This window comes from Hesperophylax consimilis, chromosome 2, assembly GCF_061612785.1.
Source record: "Hesperophylax consimilis isolate HC1 chromosome 2, BYU_Hcon_1.0, whole genome shotgun sequence".
NCBI classification, from domain to species: Eukaryota; Metazoa; Arthropoda; class Insecta; order Trichoptera; family Limnephilidae; genus Hesperophylax; species Hesperophylax consimilis.
In genome coordinates this window covers 31,004,260-31,020,411 of record NC_142837.1, presented here as the reverse complement: position 1 = coordinate 31,020,411, position 16,152 = coordinate 31,004,260, and the positions used below count along the sequence as shown (strand labels likewise).

At 33.2% G+C, this 16,152-nt stretch overlaps 1 protein-coding gene across 2 annotated transcripts in view; it reads left to right on the top strand.

The window, feature by feature from the left end:
• The window catches only part of LOC149425904 (ras-specific guanine nucleotide-releasing factor 1-like), a 95,249-nt gene that overhangs the window by 12,058 nt on the left and 67,039 nt on the right, over positions 1-16,152 (top strand). For both annotated transcript variants that reach the window (XM_089642150.1, XM_089642143.1), the window contains exons 3-4: positions 2,820-2,914; positions 10,245-10,313. In XM_089642150.1, the coding sequence (XP_089498276.1) occupies positions 2,820-2,914; positions 10,245-10,313 (164 nt within the window). The remainder of the gene's footprint in view (positions 1-2,819; positions 2,915-10,244; positions 10,314-16,152) is intronic.

The window sequence follows — 16,152 nt, the reverse complement described above, 5'->3', positions numbered from 1 at the left end:
ATGACATAGCAATAAGGATGGGAAAACTCTGCAGTATACTAAAAATTAATACAGATTTCGCCAACTTTTCACTATAATATGTTAACCCTTTAACATGTAAAATGAGGACATAAAAATTTATAAATTAAATCATTATTTACCACCCATAATACTCTCTTCCAAAAATGGTGTATATATGAAACGCATATTCTCTAGTTTAAAGACAAAATGTACCAGTCTGAACAAGGCCAATGAATAAGAAAATGAGAAAATATGTTTCAGATATCATAACAATGGAATTTCACAAAGATTTGCAGTATCAAAATATAAATTTTATTTAAATCTTACCATAAACAAAATAAAATTTGATTTTATTTATGAGGGCGCCCTCAAACGAGAGACTTTAGTTGCGGTAACAATTGGAAACAATTCCGAAATTCACGCAAAGAAAGTCTCCCATCTAAAGTATCTCTTGTGCGCACCTCCATATAAAGTAATGGATTTTTTGCCCGCAACTGTCTCATATCTGCAGGCTGCCTAACTCACCGGTTCTGATTTTCAATAAATCAAAAATATTTTTTTATTTTTTTATTGTTGATACATTATTTTACAATATTTCATATTTCAATTCATTAATGTTGGCCTCACTGGGTTGTTTACCCGTGCTGAGGCCCCCATTTTATAATATAAGAATTTATACATTTAAAAAAAAAGAAAAACAACATTAAAATAAAGATAAATTACTAAAAATAAAGATTAAAAATTAAAATATAATTATCACACTAAAAGAAAAATATTAAAAGAGAATGTAAATCGGCATTTATAATGATATAAAATGTGTTTGTGCGTGTTGCGTGTTTTATATATTTTTTTGTGTTGCGTGTATATGTTTTATTCTTTTATGTTATAGAATTTTGGTAATATTGTCTTTTTGTTCTTTAATCCATTTTTTTTATTTTGTGTTTGAACTTATTTTTAGTTTCCTCAATTTTTGTTTCAAGTGGAAGACTGTTGAATGCTTTAATAGCGTGGTATTTATGGTGTCGTTGTCAATTATTAGAAGGCATGTTTTATTTAAAGGTCCATTTGGGTCTAAGAAATTAAAGTACAGGAATAAATAAAATTTATATGGAGTTAATATTATATTGCACTAGTATTGATGGGTTAAGGGTGGATTAACTAGAAGGGTGCCTGTACTTTGGATGCCTCGAAAACATCTCTGCCGATAAGGGCATTTTAAATGGGGTTTATGGAAGTTAGAAAAATAACAACGTCAGTACTTTTAGATATTATATTGATTTAATAATTACTTTAAATGTATTGATATGTAGAAAGGATGAATATGAAAAAACTTCCACGAAAAAAAAGTTCTTATGCCAGCTTTGCAAATATATTTGGTTTAACTGAGGATTTAAATTTTCTCCCCAAGAACTGGAGTTAAACGCGCTAACAACTGAGCCAAATCCCGATTGGGTAGGACTGACATTTATTTCGTATATATGCTGCTGTAATATACAAAAAATCGATTCTGTTTAAACACACGAATAACATTTATCAGCTATACTACTTAAATGTGTTCTTTTCTCACTTATAATATAACCGGCTATGTTTGGGCAGATAATTGATACCAAGGAGATTGACACAAAGTTAGTCAAACGAAAGAAGCCTACTAAAAATAGCTATCCCACCAAAACAGTATCTCCATCAAATCTATTATCGAAACCAAAAATCAGTACAATTGAATGTTTGTAACAGATTTATTAAATGTTTTCTGCGCCTTTTACTGGTGTCTTAATTTAGCTTTGTTCTGTTTACAGAACCTTTATTACGCCCGATTGGATTAAAGCACCCAATCGGGCGTAATAAAGGTTTGTTGAATTACAAACATTCTATACAATAAACTGTTCATGTTTATTTGTTTAGTAACAATAATCAAAATTGCTAAAATTGCGTTGTAAATAACATAATATCTACTTACTCCTTTGAACTCTTGTTATTATAATGCAATATATTTTATTTATGCATTTCATTACACACTTATTGAACTCCTTTGTAAAACTTTCTACGAAAATTTGACTACACGTTTGTATTGTACCTACTTACATATTTCATGCTCGTTTTGTTTGTTATGTAATATATGTACTCATAATGCTCGTTTTAACAATTTACCTAAAATACTGTGTGCACATGTCCAAGGCATGCATGAAAGATTAAATTTAAATTTAAAAATTAGCCAAATTTTTACATTAAAGAAATTTCCTTAATTGTTCCATTGAGAATATTGGAAATTCCTACATTCCCTCTTATACATTTCATGCTTTTTACTCCCCATGGTCTAGGTCTAAATGTACGAACATTGGATCGCATTTTTTGTGTGTATATTTCTAATCATGGGATTTTCTATCAAGCCTTATCTAAAGTGGTGTCCCCTCCATTCACCATTCTTCCAAGTCTGAACGTGAATTTTTCAAGTTCATTTAAAAATTTGTCCATTAAAAAAAAAAAAATTATTCGTCTGCACTCTATTTATGTATTGAAAGAATATCCCAGAACACCGTTGAAAAGTGAAAGCCTTTAGGAAAAATCCATAGAACGTTTTGTATAATTTTTACATTTTTTTAATATAGATACCTATGAACTACGCATAAACAAAACTTCTTGCCAAAAAAAAAATTATGGTTCGCAGATTATCTTAGTTTTTATACATCATTTCACTACGTGAATTTCCTAATTATCTCCAGACCCTTTCAACGAAAGTTCCTACAACGCCGTGTACAAAGCATCTCATAAAAGCATTACAATATCCAATAAGTTCTAAAAAATGTTTTATTTTGTTACAGATAAAATGTTGAGCCCGAAAATGCAGCGTGCAGTGCGCGTCAATGATGCGCAACTGCTACACCTTGCTGACAGGGCTCAATATGATCATACACAGGTAAGAAGCTGAGAACTTTTTTAAACGACAAGAACTTAATAATAAACATCCATACAGATTTGCTTGTATGAGCCTAAATGGTTTTTTTAAAATAAAAATATATGTTATAACACCAGAGGTATAAATAATTTGCTCTTTCGAGAATATTAAATCCCGCTGTCCAAAGAGGCATAGCTTCATAATACATGCTTCAAATATATAGTGATGGTTGTGCAGTCAGTCGTACAAATGCGAACGGGCGTAAAGAGACCACGAAGTGGACATTTTAGTTCATTCGACCCCTCCTACGTAAACTATCATATTTTCAAAATCCTAATTGTTGAGGAGGACAGTTAACAGTTTTCTTTGGTCGTAGAGTAAAAGACAGTATAAGCTTTTTGCTGATGACATCAAACTATACAAAAAAATTACTGATAAAAATCATTTTCAAATATTGGTAAGTTCAAAGATTGGTGCAAACAAACATATTTTTTTCCTTGACTCTCTATTTTTCTTCGTTTTATTTGAAAATTCCATTAACAACACGGCATTAGAAAAAGTCTAAAAAATGAGAGATCCTTGTATCAAATTAGATGAAAAACTAAACTTTGTCACATTCACCAAATTGCGAACAAAGGTATGAAAACACTAATCTTCTTTTTAAAAACGACCGATAACTTTAATTCCGTACAGGCCTTAAACCTGTTATACGTGTCTCTAGTCAGTAGCCTAATCGAATATAACTCAGTAGTTTGGTCTCCCTCTTTCAAAATTCATATTAATAACAATGAGCGAATACAAATTATGTTTACGTTTCATAAATTTTAAAGTAAATATTCCTCTAGAATACATAAATTATCCTTTCTTATTTAATGCTCTAAAAATGCATACAATACAGGAAAGACACAAAATAAATAATTTGATTTTCTTATTTAAAAAACTAATTTCTAAATTATACTGTTCCGAACTCCTGCAACTTACAAACATAAACACACAGACTAGAACAACAAGAAACAATACTCATCTATGAGAGAATCCAGAAATTTCTCCTACAGCGTCTGGATGAAACGTATTCCAGGGATTTGAATGGTGTCTTCGTGTCTTATTTTTTATTTATTTATTTATACGCCCATTGGGCTTTTACATACATAGTTCATAAAAAAATAATATTCAGTTCACAAAATATGCAAGTTTACAAAAGCAATAGTAAAAATACATATAACCATATCCATTTGACATATTATAACAGCAAGTAAATAGTACAAAAATAAGAATATTCCTACTCCTAAGTTATACAGACTTAAATTAGTTAATAAGAAATGTAAAGTTTATATGTAAATGCTAGGTAGTGGCAGCAGTAACATGATACAATACGACACATAGTGTATGAGGCCTTTGAGTTAGAAAGCTAACGAAATAATTATTGGCAGTATTGTTAACAAATATACTGCGTTAGACAGGTTTTAGTGGCCTGCTAAATCGAGGGCGATCGGTCAGCCATTTTACATAGTTTATAAAAAAAAAATATTGTTAAGATTATAAATATAGAATATTAAAGCAATAATATCTTGTATCATTAACGGTAAAACTTGGGTAGGTACCGGAAAAGCAGCACGGCGTGATGTCACGGGATTAGAACCAATGATGCCTGAAAATCGAAAATAAAGTTTGAAGATCGTTCAATTTTTTTAGTTTTTTTAAGTATCGTTCAATTTCATTCTTGATTCTTTTAGGCGTTCAGCTTTGGACAAAAGCATCCCTCAAATTTTTCATATATAAAACAAGGTTTTATGATATCTCTACATATCACAATTCAATACTCCTGACTTTTTTAAATGTTTTTTTTTTCAAAATTTTGTTTCTTCAAAACTAAACATTATTTTATTCAACATGTCATCAATGGTCACTCAGATGAGTAACCTACCAAAACCTTCATCTCGGCCATACTTTTCCAATACCTAATGTTTTTTTGTATTTTAAGTTGAAAAAAAAAATAACATAAAAAATTATTGAAATTCTCCGATACAGAAATTTCACACTACGTGAAATCAATATTTAGATGGTATCGATGTGTTTTATGTTGACTTGGTGAATGTTGTGGATGATAGTAAAAATCTATTCCAACTCTATTCTTGAACCTTTGGTTGTTTCTTTGTTAACCTATCTGATCACTGTATCTTTATAAAAAAAAGTTTTCTTGTTATTTATTTCATGTATGGATGTATTTTTAGTTTATTGTAATTTTATTTTAATTATGTCTTCCAAATTATGCATTACATCAAAATTATACCACTTCCATCTATGTAAGTATATATATGTATATATATATGGTCGATTCCTACATTAAATTTTTACTGCATCCAAACTAGGTACGTAAATTAAAACTTCAAAACTACCATTTTAGAGTTACGATAGTTTACGTAGGATTGGTCCAACGATGATAACGTTATGTTGGCGGTCTACGTCATATGTCGCCGAAGACAACGATCATATTGGATTCATCTATACAAAGAAATATAAATCGTGGTTTGATCGTAGCCGCAATAAAATTGGCCGAAGATGATTTATTTTTTATTTTTTATTGAGAATACCTCACAAGAGTCCCAACTGCTCCCGTCTGGAGCCAGTGAGACTATGGCACCCCCAATTGGGGGATGTTGTGAGGCTGAAGGCAAGTGGGGAAGGGAAAGAGGAAGGTGGGGAAGTACCTGGCTATTCAGATCTAGTCACTAAACACGGCTAAAGCCATTTGGAGCAACGTTTCAATTCTGAATGGTGGTCTTACACCAGGGCGATACTGGTAGTATCTTCCACTCTGGAACGTGCCGCAAATATACTATATACTATTTTAATTAATTATTTTAATTAATTAATTTTAATTAATTAATTGTGAAATAATACAAATTAATCAAATAAAATTTATTTGCGCACGCCGGGTTCGAACCCGCGACCTTCGGAATGTCAGTCCAATGCGTTACCACTGGACTATGCCGGTCGTCACTTATTATGATAACGTAGTACAATCATTTTATAGAAAGTAAAATAATAATAATAAGGATATCTTTCCTTAAATAATCAGAGAGCTAACTATTACATAGACATCGGTACTTTTCAATCATCTGAACCATTATAACCATAAACAAATTTAAATAAAAACAAATATTCAATTTAACCCAGTAACCCAGCGCTCCGTCTTACTAACACACGCCTAACATCGTAGATCTCCATCCTATTGGAATTTCGTAAACACAGTTTTGGTTTTTGAAATTTAATCCTCAATTGGAATAAAAATGGATATCGAAACTCTCCCACAAGGCACTTATTGTACCATTAATTGGTCGTTGATTTGCGAAACCCGCTCTGGAAATTTCTGCTGGTTCTTGATACATGCTGCTTATGCTTGAAAAATGATGTCAAAGTAATAGAGTAAAATTATGTTGATATTAAGCATAAACTTTGCATTATTTTTTAATTCAAACAGTTTTTCGTGACATATAGAGATTTCAGAGAAAAAAATTTGAAGCGTTTATTAACATACGACTCTGTGGACAGTGGGTTTTTTTAATATAGTATTAAACATGTTGGTTTAAATTGATATTAATTTGACATTATATGTTATTATAGCCTTCAAATTCTGTGCCGTTTAATATATTGGCCACCTCTGCGTATACGCGTATAACCAACTATTTGCAATCTAAGTACAAACAAGCATCTGAAAGACTCTGATATCTTTGTTATGTAATGTGCTTTAATGTTATCGGAGGGTTGGACATGGTGCAGAAATCATCACACATAATGATCCTGATAAATAGCTCCCAATTCTCCTGCCATATGCTTTTTAGCTATGTCGGGAACCTGTGATTATTATTTAGTTGTCCTAACTTTGATTGACATGGACCACTAGATTTTATGTTTAAATTTTTTCAGCGGATAGCCAAATTGTTATTATGAATGCCATAATATATATGTATATATATTATTAAACTTTTGCATATTTCATGATTTAGTTTCTTGTATTGCATCTCTACAGTAACTCTTTTGAAATAACTTAAATTTATATTTGATATTGTATCTCCACTTAAACCATATAAATAAGATAAAAATACTTATAATACCCACACTCAGGCATATATTGTTACGTAATACAAGTCACCCTACATAAAAAGGATGCTCACTTTAACCCCACTTTCCCCATGCAAACGGTCGCGGCATACGTGACGGACCACCCACAGAGTCCACGGCTCGAGACCCATCGCTGCCCGCCGAGCAGTCAGTCTAATTTTGACCCGGTCCCCTTAACAGCGTGGCCGCTCGCGGAACAAATTCAGCAACGCTCGCATTGATTGCCGCGCAAATTATGCATTATTAGAAACAGACGTGATCTTGTTCTAGTTTATAATTAATATCACACACCCAAGTCACAAACATGTGCCGACATCTCCACTCCAGCTTCACCGTCGGAGCCTTGCTTCCGGTAAATTCCAAGTGTGACGCAATAACGATTGACCGTTGCGTACCCCGGAGACGCAGTACATCTACGACTCGACACGCCATGCCGCTACCCATCATCAGAACCTGGAAACCTGTAAGCTTCCGTTACACCTCTTTCTTGTGTTCAAATCATTAATACATGTGAAATCCTCGTTTCATCCGGTCGTTACAGAGAGAGAACAGAGTAGAGATCCAATTCAACCCTGTGTTTTCTTTACAAGATGATTAATATACCTTGTGCCTTTTACTCATGTGTTATTATTGTGATGGCCTTTTCCAAACTCCTGACCGACGGACGAACTAATGGATAAAGGAGTTCCTCACCCCTGATTGTATCCGAGTTCTCATCTGCTTACCCTTTCACTGAGCTAGCCAATTTACAACACGGGTTCAAGTCCCAATGGGTTATAACCATATTATAGCACTGAGCTCTGTGTATTATAGCAATATATATATATATATATATATTTATTTATTCTTGGCTAATTTACATGGCGCCACTTTTGTGAGATATCACCTCAGGGGCGCTTATTATGCTCGAAGATATCCAAACACCAAAGAAGTACCGCTACCTATACTAAACGTTGCTTGAAATGGATTTAGCCGTGTTTGGTGACAAGATCTGAATAGCCAATTACTCCCCAACCTTCCTCTACCCTATCTCCATTGCCTCCTCACTACCTCACAACGTACCCCATAGTCTCACTGGCTCCAGACGGTTGGGAGCGGTTGTGACTCTTGCATGGTATTAACATTATTATTTTTTTGGTAAACTAATGTTTAAGACAAGATGTTTTATGCATAGCACAAAGGGTAACAATTATTTTATAAGCAATAATTATTAGCCTGAAACACTCATCCACATTGAAAAATCTCCTGATAAAAATGTAACAAGCAGTAATTGTTGAATGAAACACTAGTATATATTGAATTATTTCGCGGATAAGAGATAAGCCGCCATAGCTCAGTGGTCAGAGCTGTCGACCGGAAATCGAAAGGACACGGGTTCAAGTCCCGTTGGCGTCATGTATCTTTTATCATTTTTTTACACAGGCGTGTTGAGAGGAATTACCTCGCAGCAGCTGTATGGCGTTGAGATAACACCACATCTCTAGACATAAAAAAATAATTTTAGAATTTGTTCAATTTGGGACTTTAATGAGCTGAAAAACTGTTTGTCAAAAAGATTGAAAGTTTTTTTCATTTTCAAATATTTTATAATTATTTTTTTATTCATGTGCAGAAGATATGGCTTTAACCGTGTTTTCAGTATGCAGATCTGGAGGGCCGGGTACTCCCCCACCTTCCTCTTCCATATCTCCTTCCCCTCCTAACTACCGTCAGTCTCACAGAATACCCCGATTGGGGATGCCATAGTCTCACTGGCTCTAGACGGTTGGGAATACCGCATAAGACTCCCTTGAAAGATAAATTTTCGGGCATCATTCTCTTTGTTATTTATATTTTTGTTTCTGACCTCTGGCAAAGTCGGGTTATAAATTAAACAATTCATTTTATATTTACGACCTGGAATTTTTCATTTGGTGTCAATCAGTTGGTCATCTTCTATTTGAATGAATATGAATTATAATGTACTTTGTTTTTTATTTTTATTTTGATGTATGATTAAAAATATTTTCAATTATTTTGTGTCAGTTTTAATATCTAGTAATTTTGTAACCGGTTTTCAACTCCAAAGATTTGAAAAATTGTGCAATCGTTTTGTCTTTTTTTAAGTTTTATCATTAGATCGAATGATATCTCATTATTTTAAGTAAGAATTTAATTTCTATGTTTTAATTTATATTTTCTTTTAAATCACTCAAAATCACAGTTGTCTCCTTAGTCTTAAGTTAATCGGTAAATTGGAGAAGAGAGGAGAAAGAAAAAAGGGGTGGTTTGTAGCTTGATTATAAAAGTATACACAACTAAACTTATTTTAAGCTATATTACCTTTCTGTAGTATTTTCCAATTTGGAAGCACTAATAATAATTTTTTCAATAGATAAATTTTGTAAAATCCCTATTATATCCATTTTATTTTTTTATTTCTGATTTTAAGTTTCTACAGTACGGTTATGTTGATCTATGTTCCTGTTAACAAAATTTATAATTGTGTAAAAAAATATATTTAAGAATGTAGTTTTTTATGGATAAACGCCCTGCAGTTTGCAGTTTTTTTTCGTCGACTTCTTACCGAAAAGTGATCTAAACGTGTTAAAATTTAGATAAAAATTTCACTATGTATGCCACCGTTTTTAACTCAGACAGTGAAACATATAAATCGCTTAGTATTCGGGTGGCGGAGCTTGCAATCAGACTTACGGGGAAGAAGGACTCTTCGCGGATGGCGTTCAACTCGGAACCGAGAGGTTATAGTTTTTATCAATATGCATTCCCATATTCAATCCTTTAGTTTCTCTTTCCAGCTTCCAACTGCTTCCAACTGTCAGTAATGGAGACGTGCCCAATTTAGGTATGTTGTGAGGCTGAAGGTTGTGGGAAGGGGAATAAAACGGGGAAAAGAAAAGTGGGAAAGTATTTGGCTGTTCAGATCAGGTCAACAAACAGAGCTAAAGACATTTCACCATTGCCATACTGAGAGTGTCTTTCACCATGGAACGTACCATAAATATACTCCATATTATTTTATGCGACTTAATTGTGAAACAATACAAATTCATAAAATAAAATAAATGTACTATCGAACCTGTGACTTCTGAATAGTCGAGAGTTTTACCCTTGAAAAAAACAGTTAAGGCAAGTGGTGGCCAAGATGTTGTGCAGCCGATAACGACGATGTTCGATGTTTAGTTTTTTGAGTTCTAAATACATGAAATGATGTTAATGTTTGTTTCAGGCCGGTTACTTGCATAAACGGACTGCAGACAGCAACAAATGGCAGTTGCGGTGGTTCGTTTTGTACCAGGTAAGCTGCTTCATATGTATAATTTTAATATAAAATAAAACAAGATCATCACTTATTTTCAAAGAAACCTTGTTTAGAACATCACCCTTTCCCTCCCTACGTAAAGGAAAGGTTTTGAATTCAACCTAATATTTTTTCTTTTCTGTCCTTTTCTACATACTTATTTTTTTAAACTTTCACTTTTTTTTTAAATTTTAAATAATGAATCAATAATAATTGTAAATTCTCTTTGCGGCATCAGGTGAATTAAATAAAATTAATTCGTTCATACTTTTTCACGTTATTGGGAAATGGCTCCATTGAAACAATGTTACGTAGTTCTGGATACTCGTTTACAATGTAATATATTTTCAGCATTGTTTTTTACAAATTACCTATAGCTTATTTTGCAGAATTTCTACCCACATGTCACATTAAGTCACTTAAATTCAGTCAAATCAGAAAATCGGATTATTATAATTCAGAACCATTCTATAATTTCCGACGTCGTTAAAATAGTTGAACTCTGAAAGATTTGTCGGCCTTAATTGTAAATATTTTTTTTTGCATTGTTTGTCTTTTATAAAATATATTACAAAACTAATTTAATAAAATGTGTACGCCATACATCTTTCTTATCTTATTTTTTTTAATTTTTATTATTTATATCACATTTGCACGATTTCAGGAAAATTATTAAATAAATCACATATAAAGTAATTCTGTTTGTAGGGAGTTACGGTTTAGTAAAGTGTCGATCCTTTCCCAAAGGTCCGACTTCGCATGCAGCAAGCATTGCGTGTGAAAATTCAAGTAATATATCACGGAATTTCATCCGAATAAAGGAGTGGTTTGTCAAGGAATGTAGCTTTACGATGTGCAAAAAATGAATAATAATGACTTCGTTAAAACCGTAGTACAAACGAATTTTTGAATCATACGGCCGTTTGACACTTTTTTTCACTCCCTTCCATTCATTGTGCATTTCAATTTTGCTATGTTGTTTTTTAAAGATTATAATATTGAGGATTATTGAGGCAGATTAATAAGATATTGAATGAATTAACGCATTGTGTTTCGGATCATATTTATGGCAATGACGATAAATTAGACAATCGTGAATACACTTTTTCTACCTACAGCCGTCTCGCTATCATGCGGCCTCTCTCATATAAGAACATTTATTAAAAAGTTTCTTTTGGGACCTCTACTTACCACACTTATTACTGACATCAGGTTAATGAAAGAGCAGAATGAATGTTAGCTGAAGTCGGGGACGCCCAATGAAGAACATGGCACCACCAAATGAATCAGATACTTGATTCGGGCCATGCCAAGAGTCAGAATAATAGAAGAGTATGTATGAGACTGAGAATGTGAATGAGGCAAGGAGTGTGTGCCAAGACCGAGTTGTTTGGCGGTCCGTCTTCTCTTCCTACCCCTGCAGGAAACGACGTGATGGTTAGTTGGTTAGAAATAAAAGAGATGGGTCAAATAATATTTTTGTATTTTCCAGGAAAGAAATCATCGAGTACTGTTTTCTCTTTTATTCCAATGGGGGGGGGGGGGGGGTTACGAAGTATAACCCCTTATATACTCCATTTCAGATACATAATTTATTTATTTATTTATAATCAATTTTATATATGCTTAATTAATAATACATTGAATAAGTTCTTATTCATATTTTTTTTAAATAAAAGTACGTAGCGTTAAACTGTAAAATGTTGGGGGAAATTATCATAATACCTCTGTATATTGATTTACTACACATACCTATTTCTCTGACACAATGATTTTTTTTAAATTATGTAAAAACCTTAGGTAGGTACTGTTTTCTACAAGTGTCACAATAAAAATAAAACTCAAAAACAGTTGTTGTTGTAATTTATAATATCATTTATTACAGAGGCTGTTATATTAATAGAAATGTACGTGTGAGATACTTTAAAATGGACTCTCTCAATTTCTCCGCAAACCGGAGGCCATTTTGTAGGAGAAGTACCATTTACTGATGTACCATTTACTGTGAACATATTTACGCTTAATATTTCTATAGATCTTAACCCATTGCATTGAACAAATCAATCTTGGAAGTTACGGGCTCTGTATTGATTATAATTTTATGGTACCATTTTAGAAAGTTCTTACTGGTGTGGAATCGATGATGGATGTTCTGGTGGAATCGATGATGGCTTTACAGGTGTTCTTCTTTTAACAATCCTTTTTTGGAATTCTCAGCCCCGATTGGCTCCAATCAAATGTCGTCATTGGTAGTCGTAGGTCACCGGGTTTGGCGTTCTGCGGTTAGCGGCCTGGGCCGGGCGATGCTGCATGCCTATCTCTCTCTCGGGCTCCCGGAACTGGAGTACTGGCTGGTCTCTCGCCATTTACCCTCGTCTTTTGTCCTCTTCCTGAATTCTTCGTTTGACTCAGGCTGCTTCTCATTACATTTTTATGGGCATAATTCAGCGTGACCGTTCGTCCCTGTTTCTGTGTCGATCGCACCGTGTAAGGTAATGTTTTCGGTTTGCACACGATCAAGGCGTGCTTTTAAACTGTATCGCCTCCTGATCGATGTGGTGGCGTGTCTTCTACGATTTGTGGTCGTGCGGATGCTTGAGTAACGGAAAATGAGGAACTCATAATAAGGCACCGAAAAGTTACATCCAATTATGTGCTTTGACGATCATATATTTTTTTAAATTATGTACATTTTTCCATACTGAAACAGCTAGTTAATCTTCAAAAAATTACAATATCAACCATGTAGGTCATGGGTCGGCAACCAACAGCCCGCGAGGCGTCTTTTTGTTATTTTTATTTCTGTACTCTTGCAGATTTATACACCCAATATGGCTTCTAAATAAAGGAAAATCGTTGATAAAAGACGAATTTTAATGAAGCATGGATGAATGTAATTTTTTTATCGAATTTAAACAAAAACCACTGTGTTTAATCTATCAAAAGAGTATTTACGTAATAAAATAATATAACCTGAAGCGAAATTATGATATTGAGCACAAAACTAAATTTGAGTGTCTTGAAGGGGAATCTAGAAAAAAACAAAATCATTACGCCTTTAAAATGATGACAGACAAAGTTATTCAGCTCTTAGTGCCAGCTACAAAGTAGCAAAGATAATAGCAAAACATGGTCGTCCATTTACCGACAGTGAACTTATAAAAGAGTGTGTATTAGCTATCGCGGAGGAACTACGCCCGGAACAGTGCTAGAAGTTGTACCCGACGCACCGAAGTCTAGCAGAAGGGTGCTAGCCTGCGTGAACAACTGCAGGATAAAACGCAGTCTTTTGCGTACTTCTCGCTTGCAAATTGACGAAAACTTTTCTGTTTATGAGGAATTATACAAAATTTGCAATCTCAAAGGATCTACAAAGGGAGAGGATTTATTTCAACACTTGGACCAAGCTTTGGTTTTATGCGGCTTGAGCAATCATAATAACGGTGTTGTCTGGATCTGAAGTTACATTTATATTTATCTGTATTGTCCATCAAGAGACATTTTGTTGCAAGGTTTTATAATGGAAAGAAATAATGGATACAGTTGTATCTTCTATTAATTTTAAAAGGAAAAATGGGCACACTCCGTGTTCAAAAAATTATTGGAAGATGTGGAAGCTGAATATGGTGACGTGATGTATTACTATGAAGTAATCTGACTCAGCCAAGGAGCAGTATGTCAACGATTTTTTTTTAATTTGACGAAAGAAAGTTGTTACTTAATGGGGATGAAAGGAAAAGCAATACACAAACTTTCCAACAACCCGTGGGTTTTAGATATTTAACTGATTTGACTGCCGAACTGAATCTACTCAATACTGGTTTACTATTTTAAAATAGCAGATTTTTTTTGGGGGAAGAATTAACAGTGAATTTAGGGTTAATTTTCATTGGTAGTTCGTACGTCGATTTTTTAATGTTCACGATGCATGAATCACAAGGGGGGCCCAGGGGGCGTGGGAGGGGGAGCCTAATCAGTATTTTCTGATATGCTGACCGTTAGATCCGCCAGTGTCCAAGTGCGGCCCGCAATAAACCCCACATAAAATATTTGGCCCTTTTACAACAAAAGGTTGCCGACCGTTGAGTACTCGTATGTAATAAGGTCTTCTTCCTTGTAAAGTAATTCCCTCACATTGTTGTGGGATTATTTGATTTGATTCTTCCATGAATATGATGCATTATTTTGTAGACACAGTAGTGCGCTTAGAGACTACTAGCAATGTAGTATACTTCAAATGCAATATTTGGTATGCCAGCATTATGTCTTCATGCGAGTTTTGATATAATTATGAGCAGAAACGTGCGGTTATAAGGAAACATGGAGACATTCTTTGTCTTGTATGTGTTTAATTCTCGCACAAAAAATATATATACATTCAAATATAAAAATTATAAATAAAAAATATATATATTATATCAAAAACAAACCGCAAATCTATACATAATGCAACCATCATTTTACTATCAAAGAAATATACTAAATAATGCCAACTAAATTTTCCAACAAAGTGTCAAATTTCCCATCAACATTTTGAGACATGATATATTTATTTATAAAAAATAAAAACATTTTTACTTTTTTTATTTAGCAAAGAGAGTTTTGGAAACGAAAAATAAGGGTACATCCGGTATGCAAAAAAAAATAATTAAGGTAAAAATTGCCTAGAAAAAATCAATCCATAAAAAAAAAGTTTTTAACTTTGATACATCTATTTTCGACCAAGTTGCGCCATTTCCTGAGCCAGCTAATTATAAAATAGTTTCTAATTTAAAAAAAAATTGTTTGACTTAGGATTGAACCCTTTACCACAGGCACTGGAGACAATCCTGCCTGTCGAACTGCCTCGAATCCCAATTGGGTAGAGCAGATATTTATTTCTTATAATCAACTACTGTAATATCATCTAATTTCAGAAAAGTGGACGAAAGGAGCTCGTTTGGACGTCGGGAAGTGGGTTAATCCCCTTCCAAGATTAGCGTTCATTCTTCATTCATATACAAAAACAAAAGTGAAATTCTTATAGACTTATTTTAGAAGTAGCTCTAATTATCATCACTCTAGCTGGAAAATTGCCCTAGTGTCTAGTTAAATTTCAATATATGTATCTACATTACCAAGAAGATGTGATGCATACTATAGAAACATGTGCCACAAAATGGTAATGAAATAATTCAATAATAATTAAACAACGTATCTTTTTTAAAGTAATTATTTATTTCAAAATAATATTTGTAGTAAATTATTTTCAATGAATTTATTAAAACTCATTTCGGAAAGAAAAAATTATAGAAGTAAAAGGAAATTAATTTTACATAAGAATACGAATTTAAAAGATAGCTCAATGAAGAGTGTTCATAGATTTCAAAAGAGACTAGAAAAATATTTCAGAAATACATAAAGATGTATAGAAGTAAGAGAGTTCCAAAGAAAGATTGTGGTTAATAAGGCTGCTAAAGAAATATCTTTTAAGAGCTTTTGCCAATGCGTTACTGAAGTAAGTTTTAGGTTACTAGGTAATGGGTTGTATTCGTATATGCAATAAACTATAAGGAGTTTATTCCAAATTTAGACATGTGATTATATGATGATAGGTGTATTTGATTTGAGATCGTGTTTTGTGCTGATGTATGTCGGAAATAAATACTGGTTTACCGATGGTGTGTGAGGAGTGTTGAATTAGACATGTGATTATATGACGATAGGTATATTTGATTTTGAGATCGTGTTTTGTGCTGATGTTTGTCGGAAATAAATACTGGTTTACCGATGGTGTGTGAGGAGTGTTGAATTAGACATGTGATTATATGACGATAGGTGTATTTGATTTGAGATC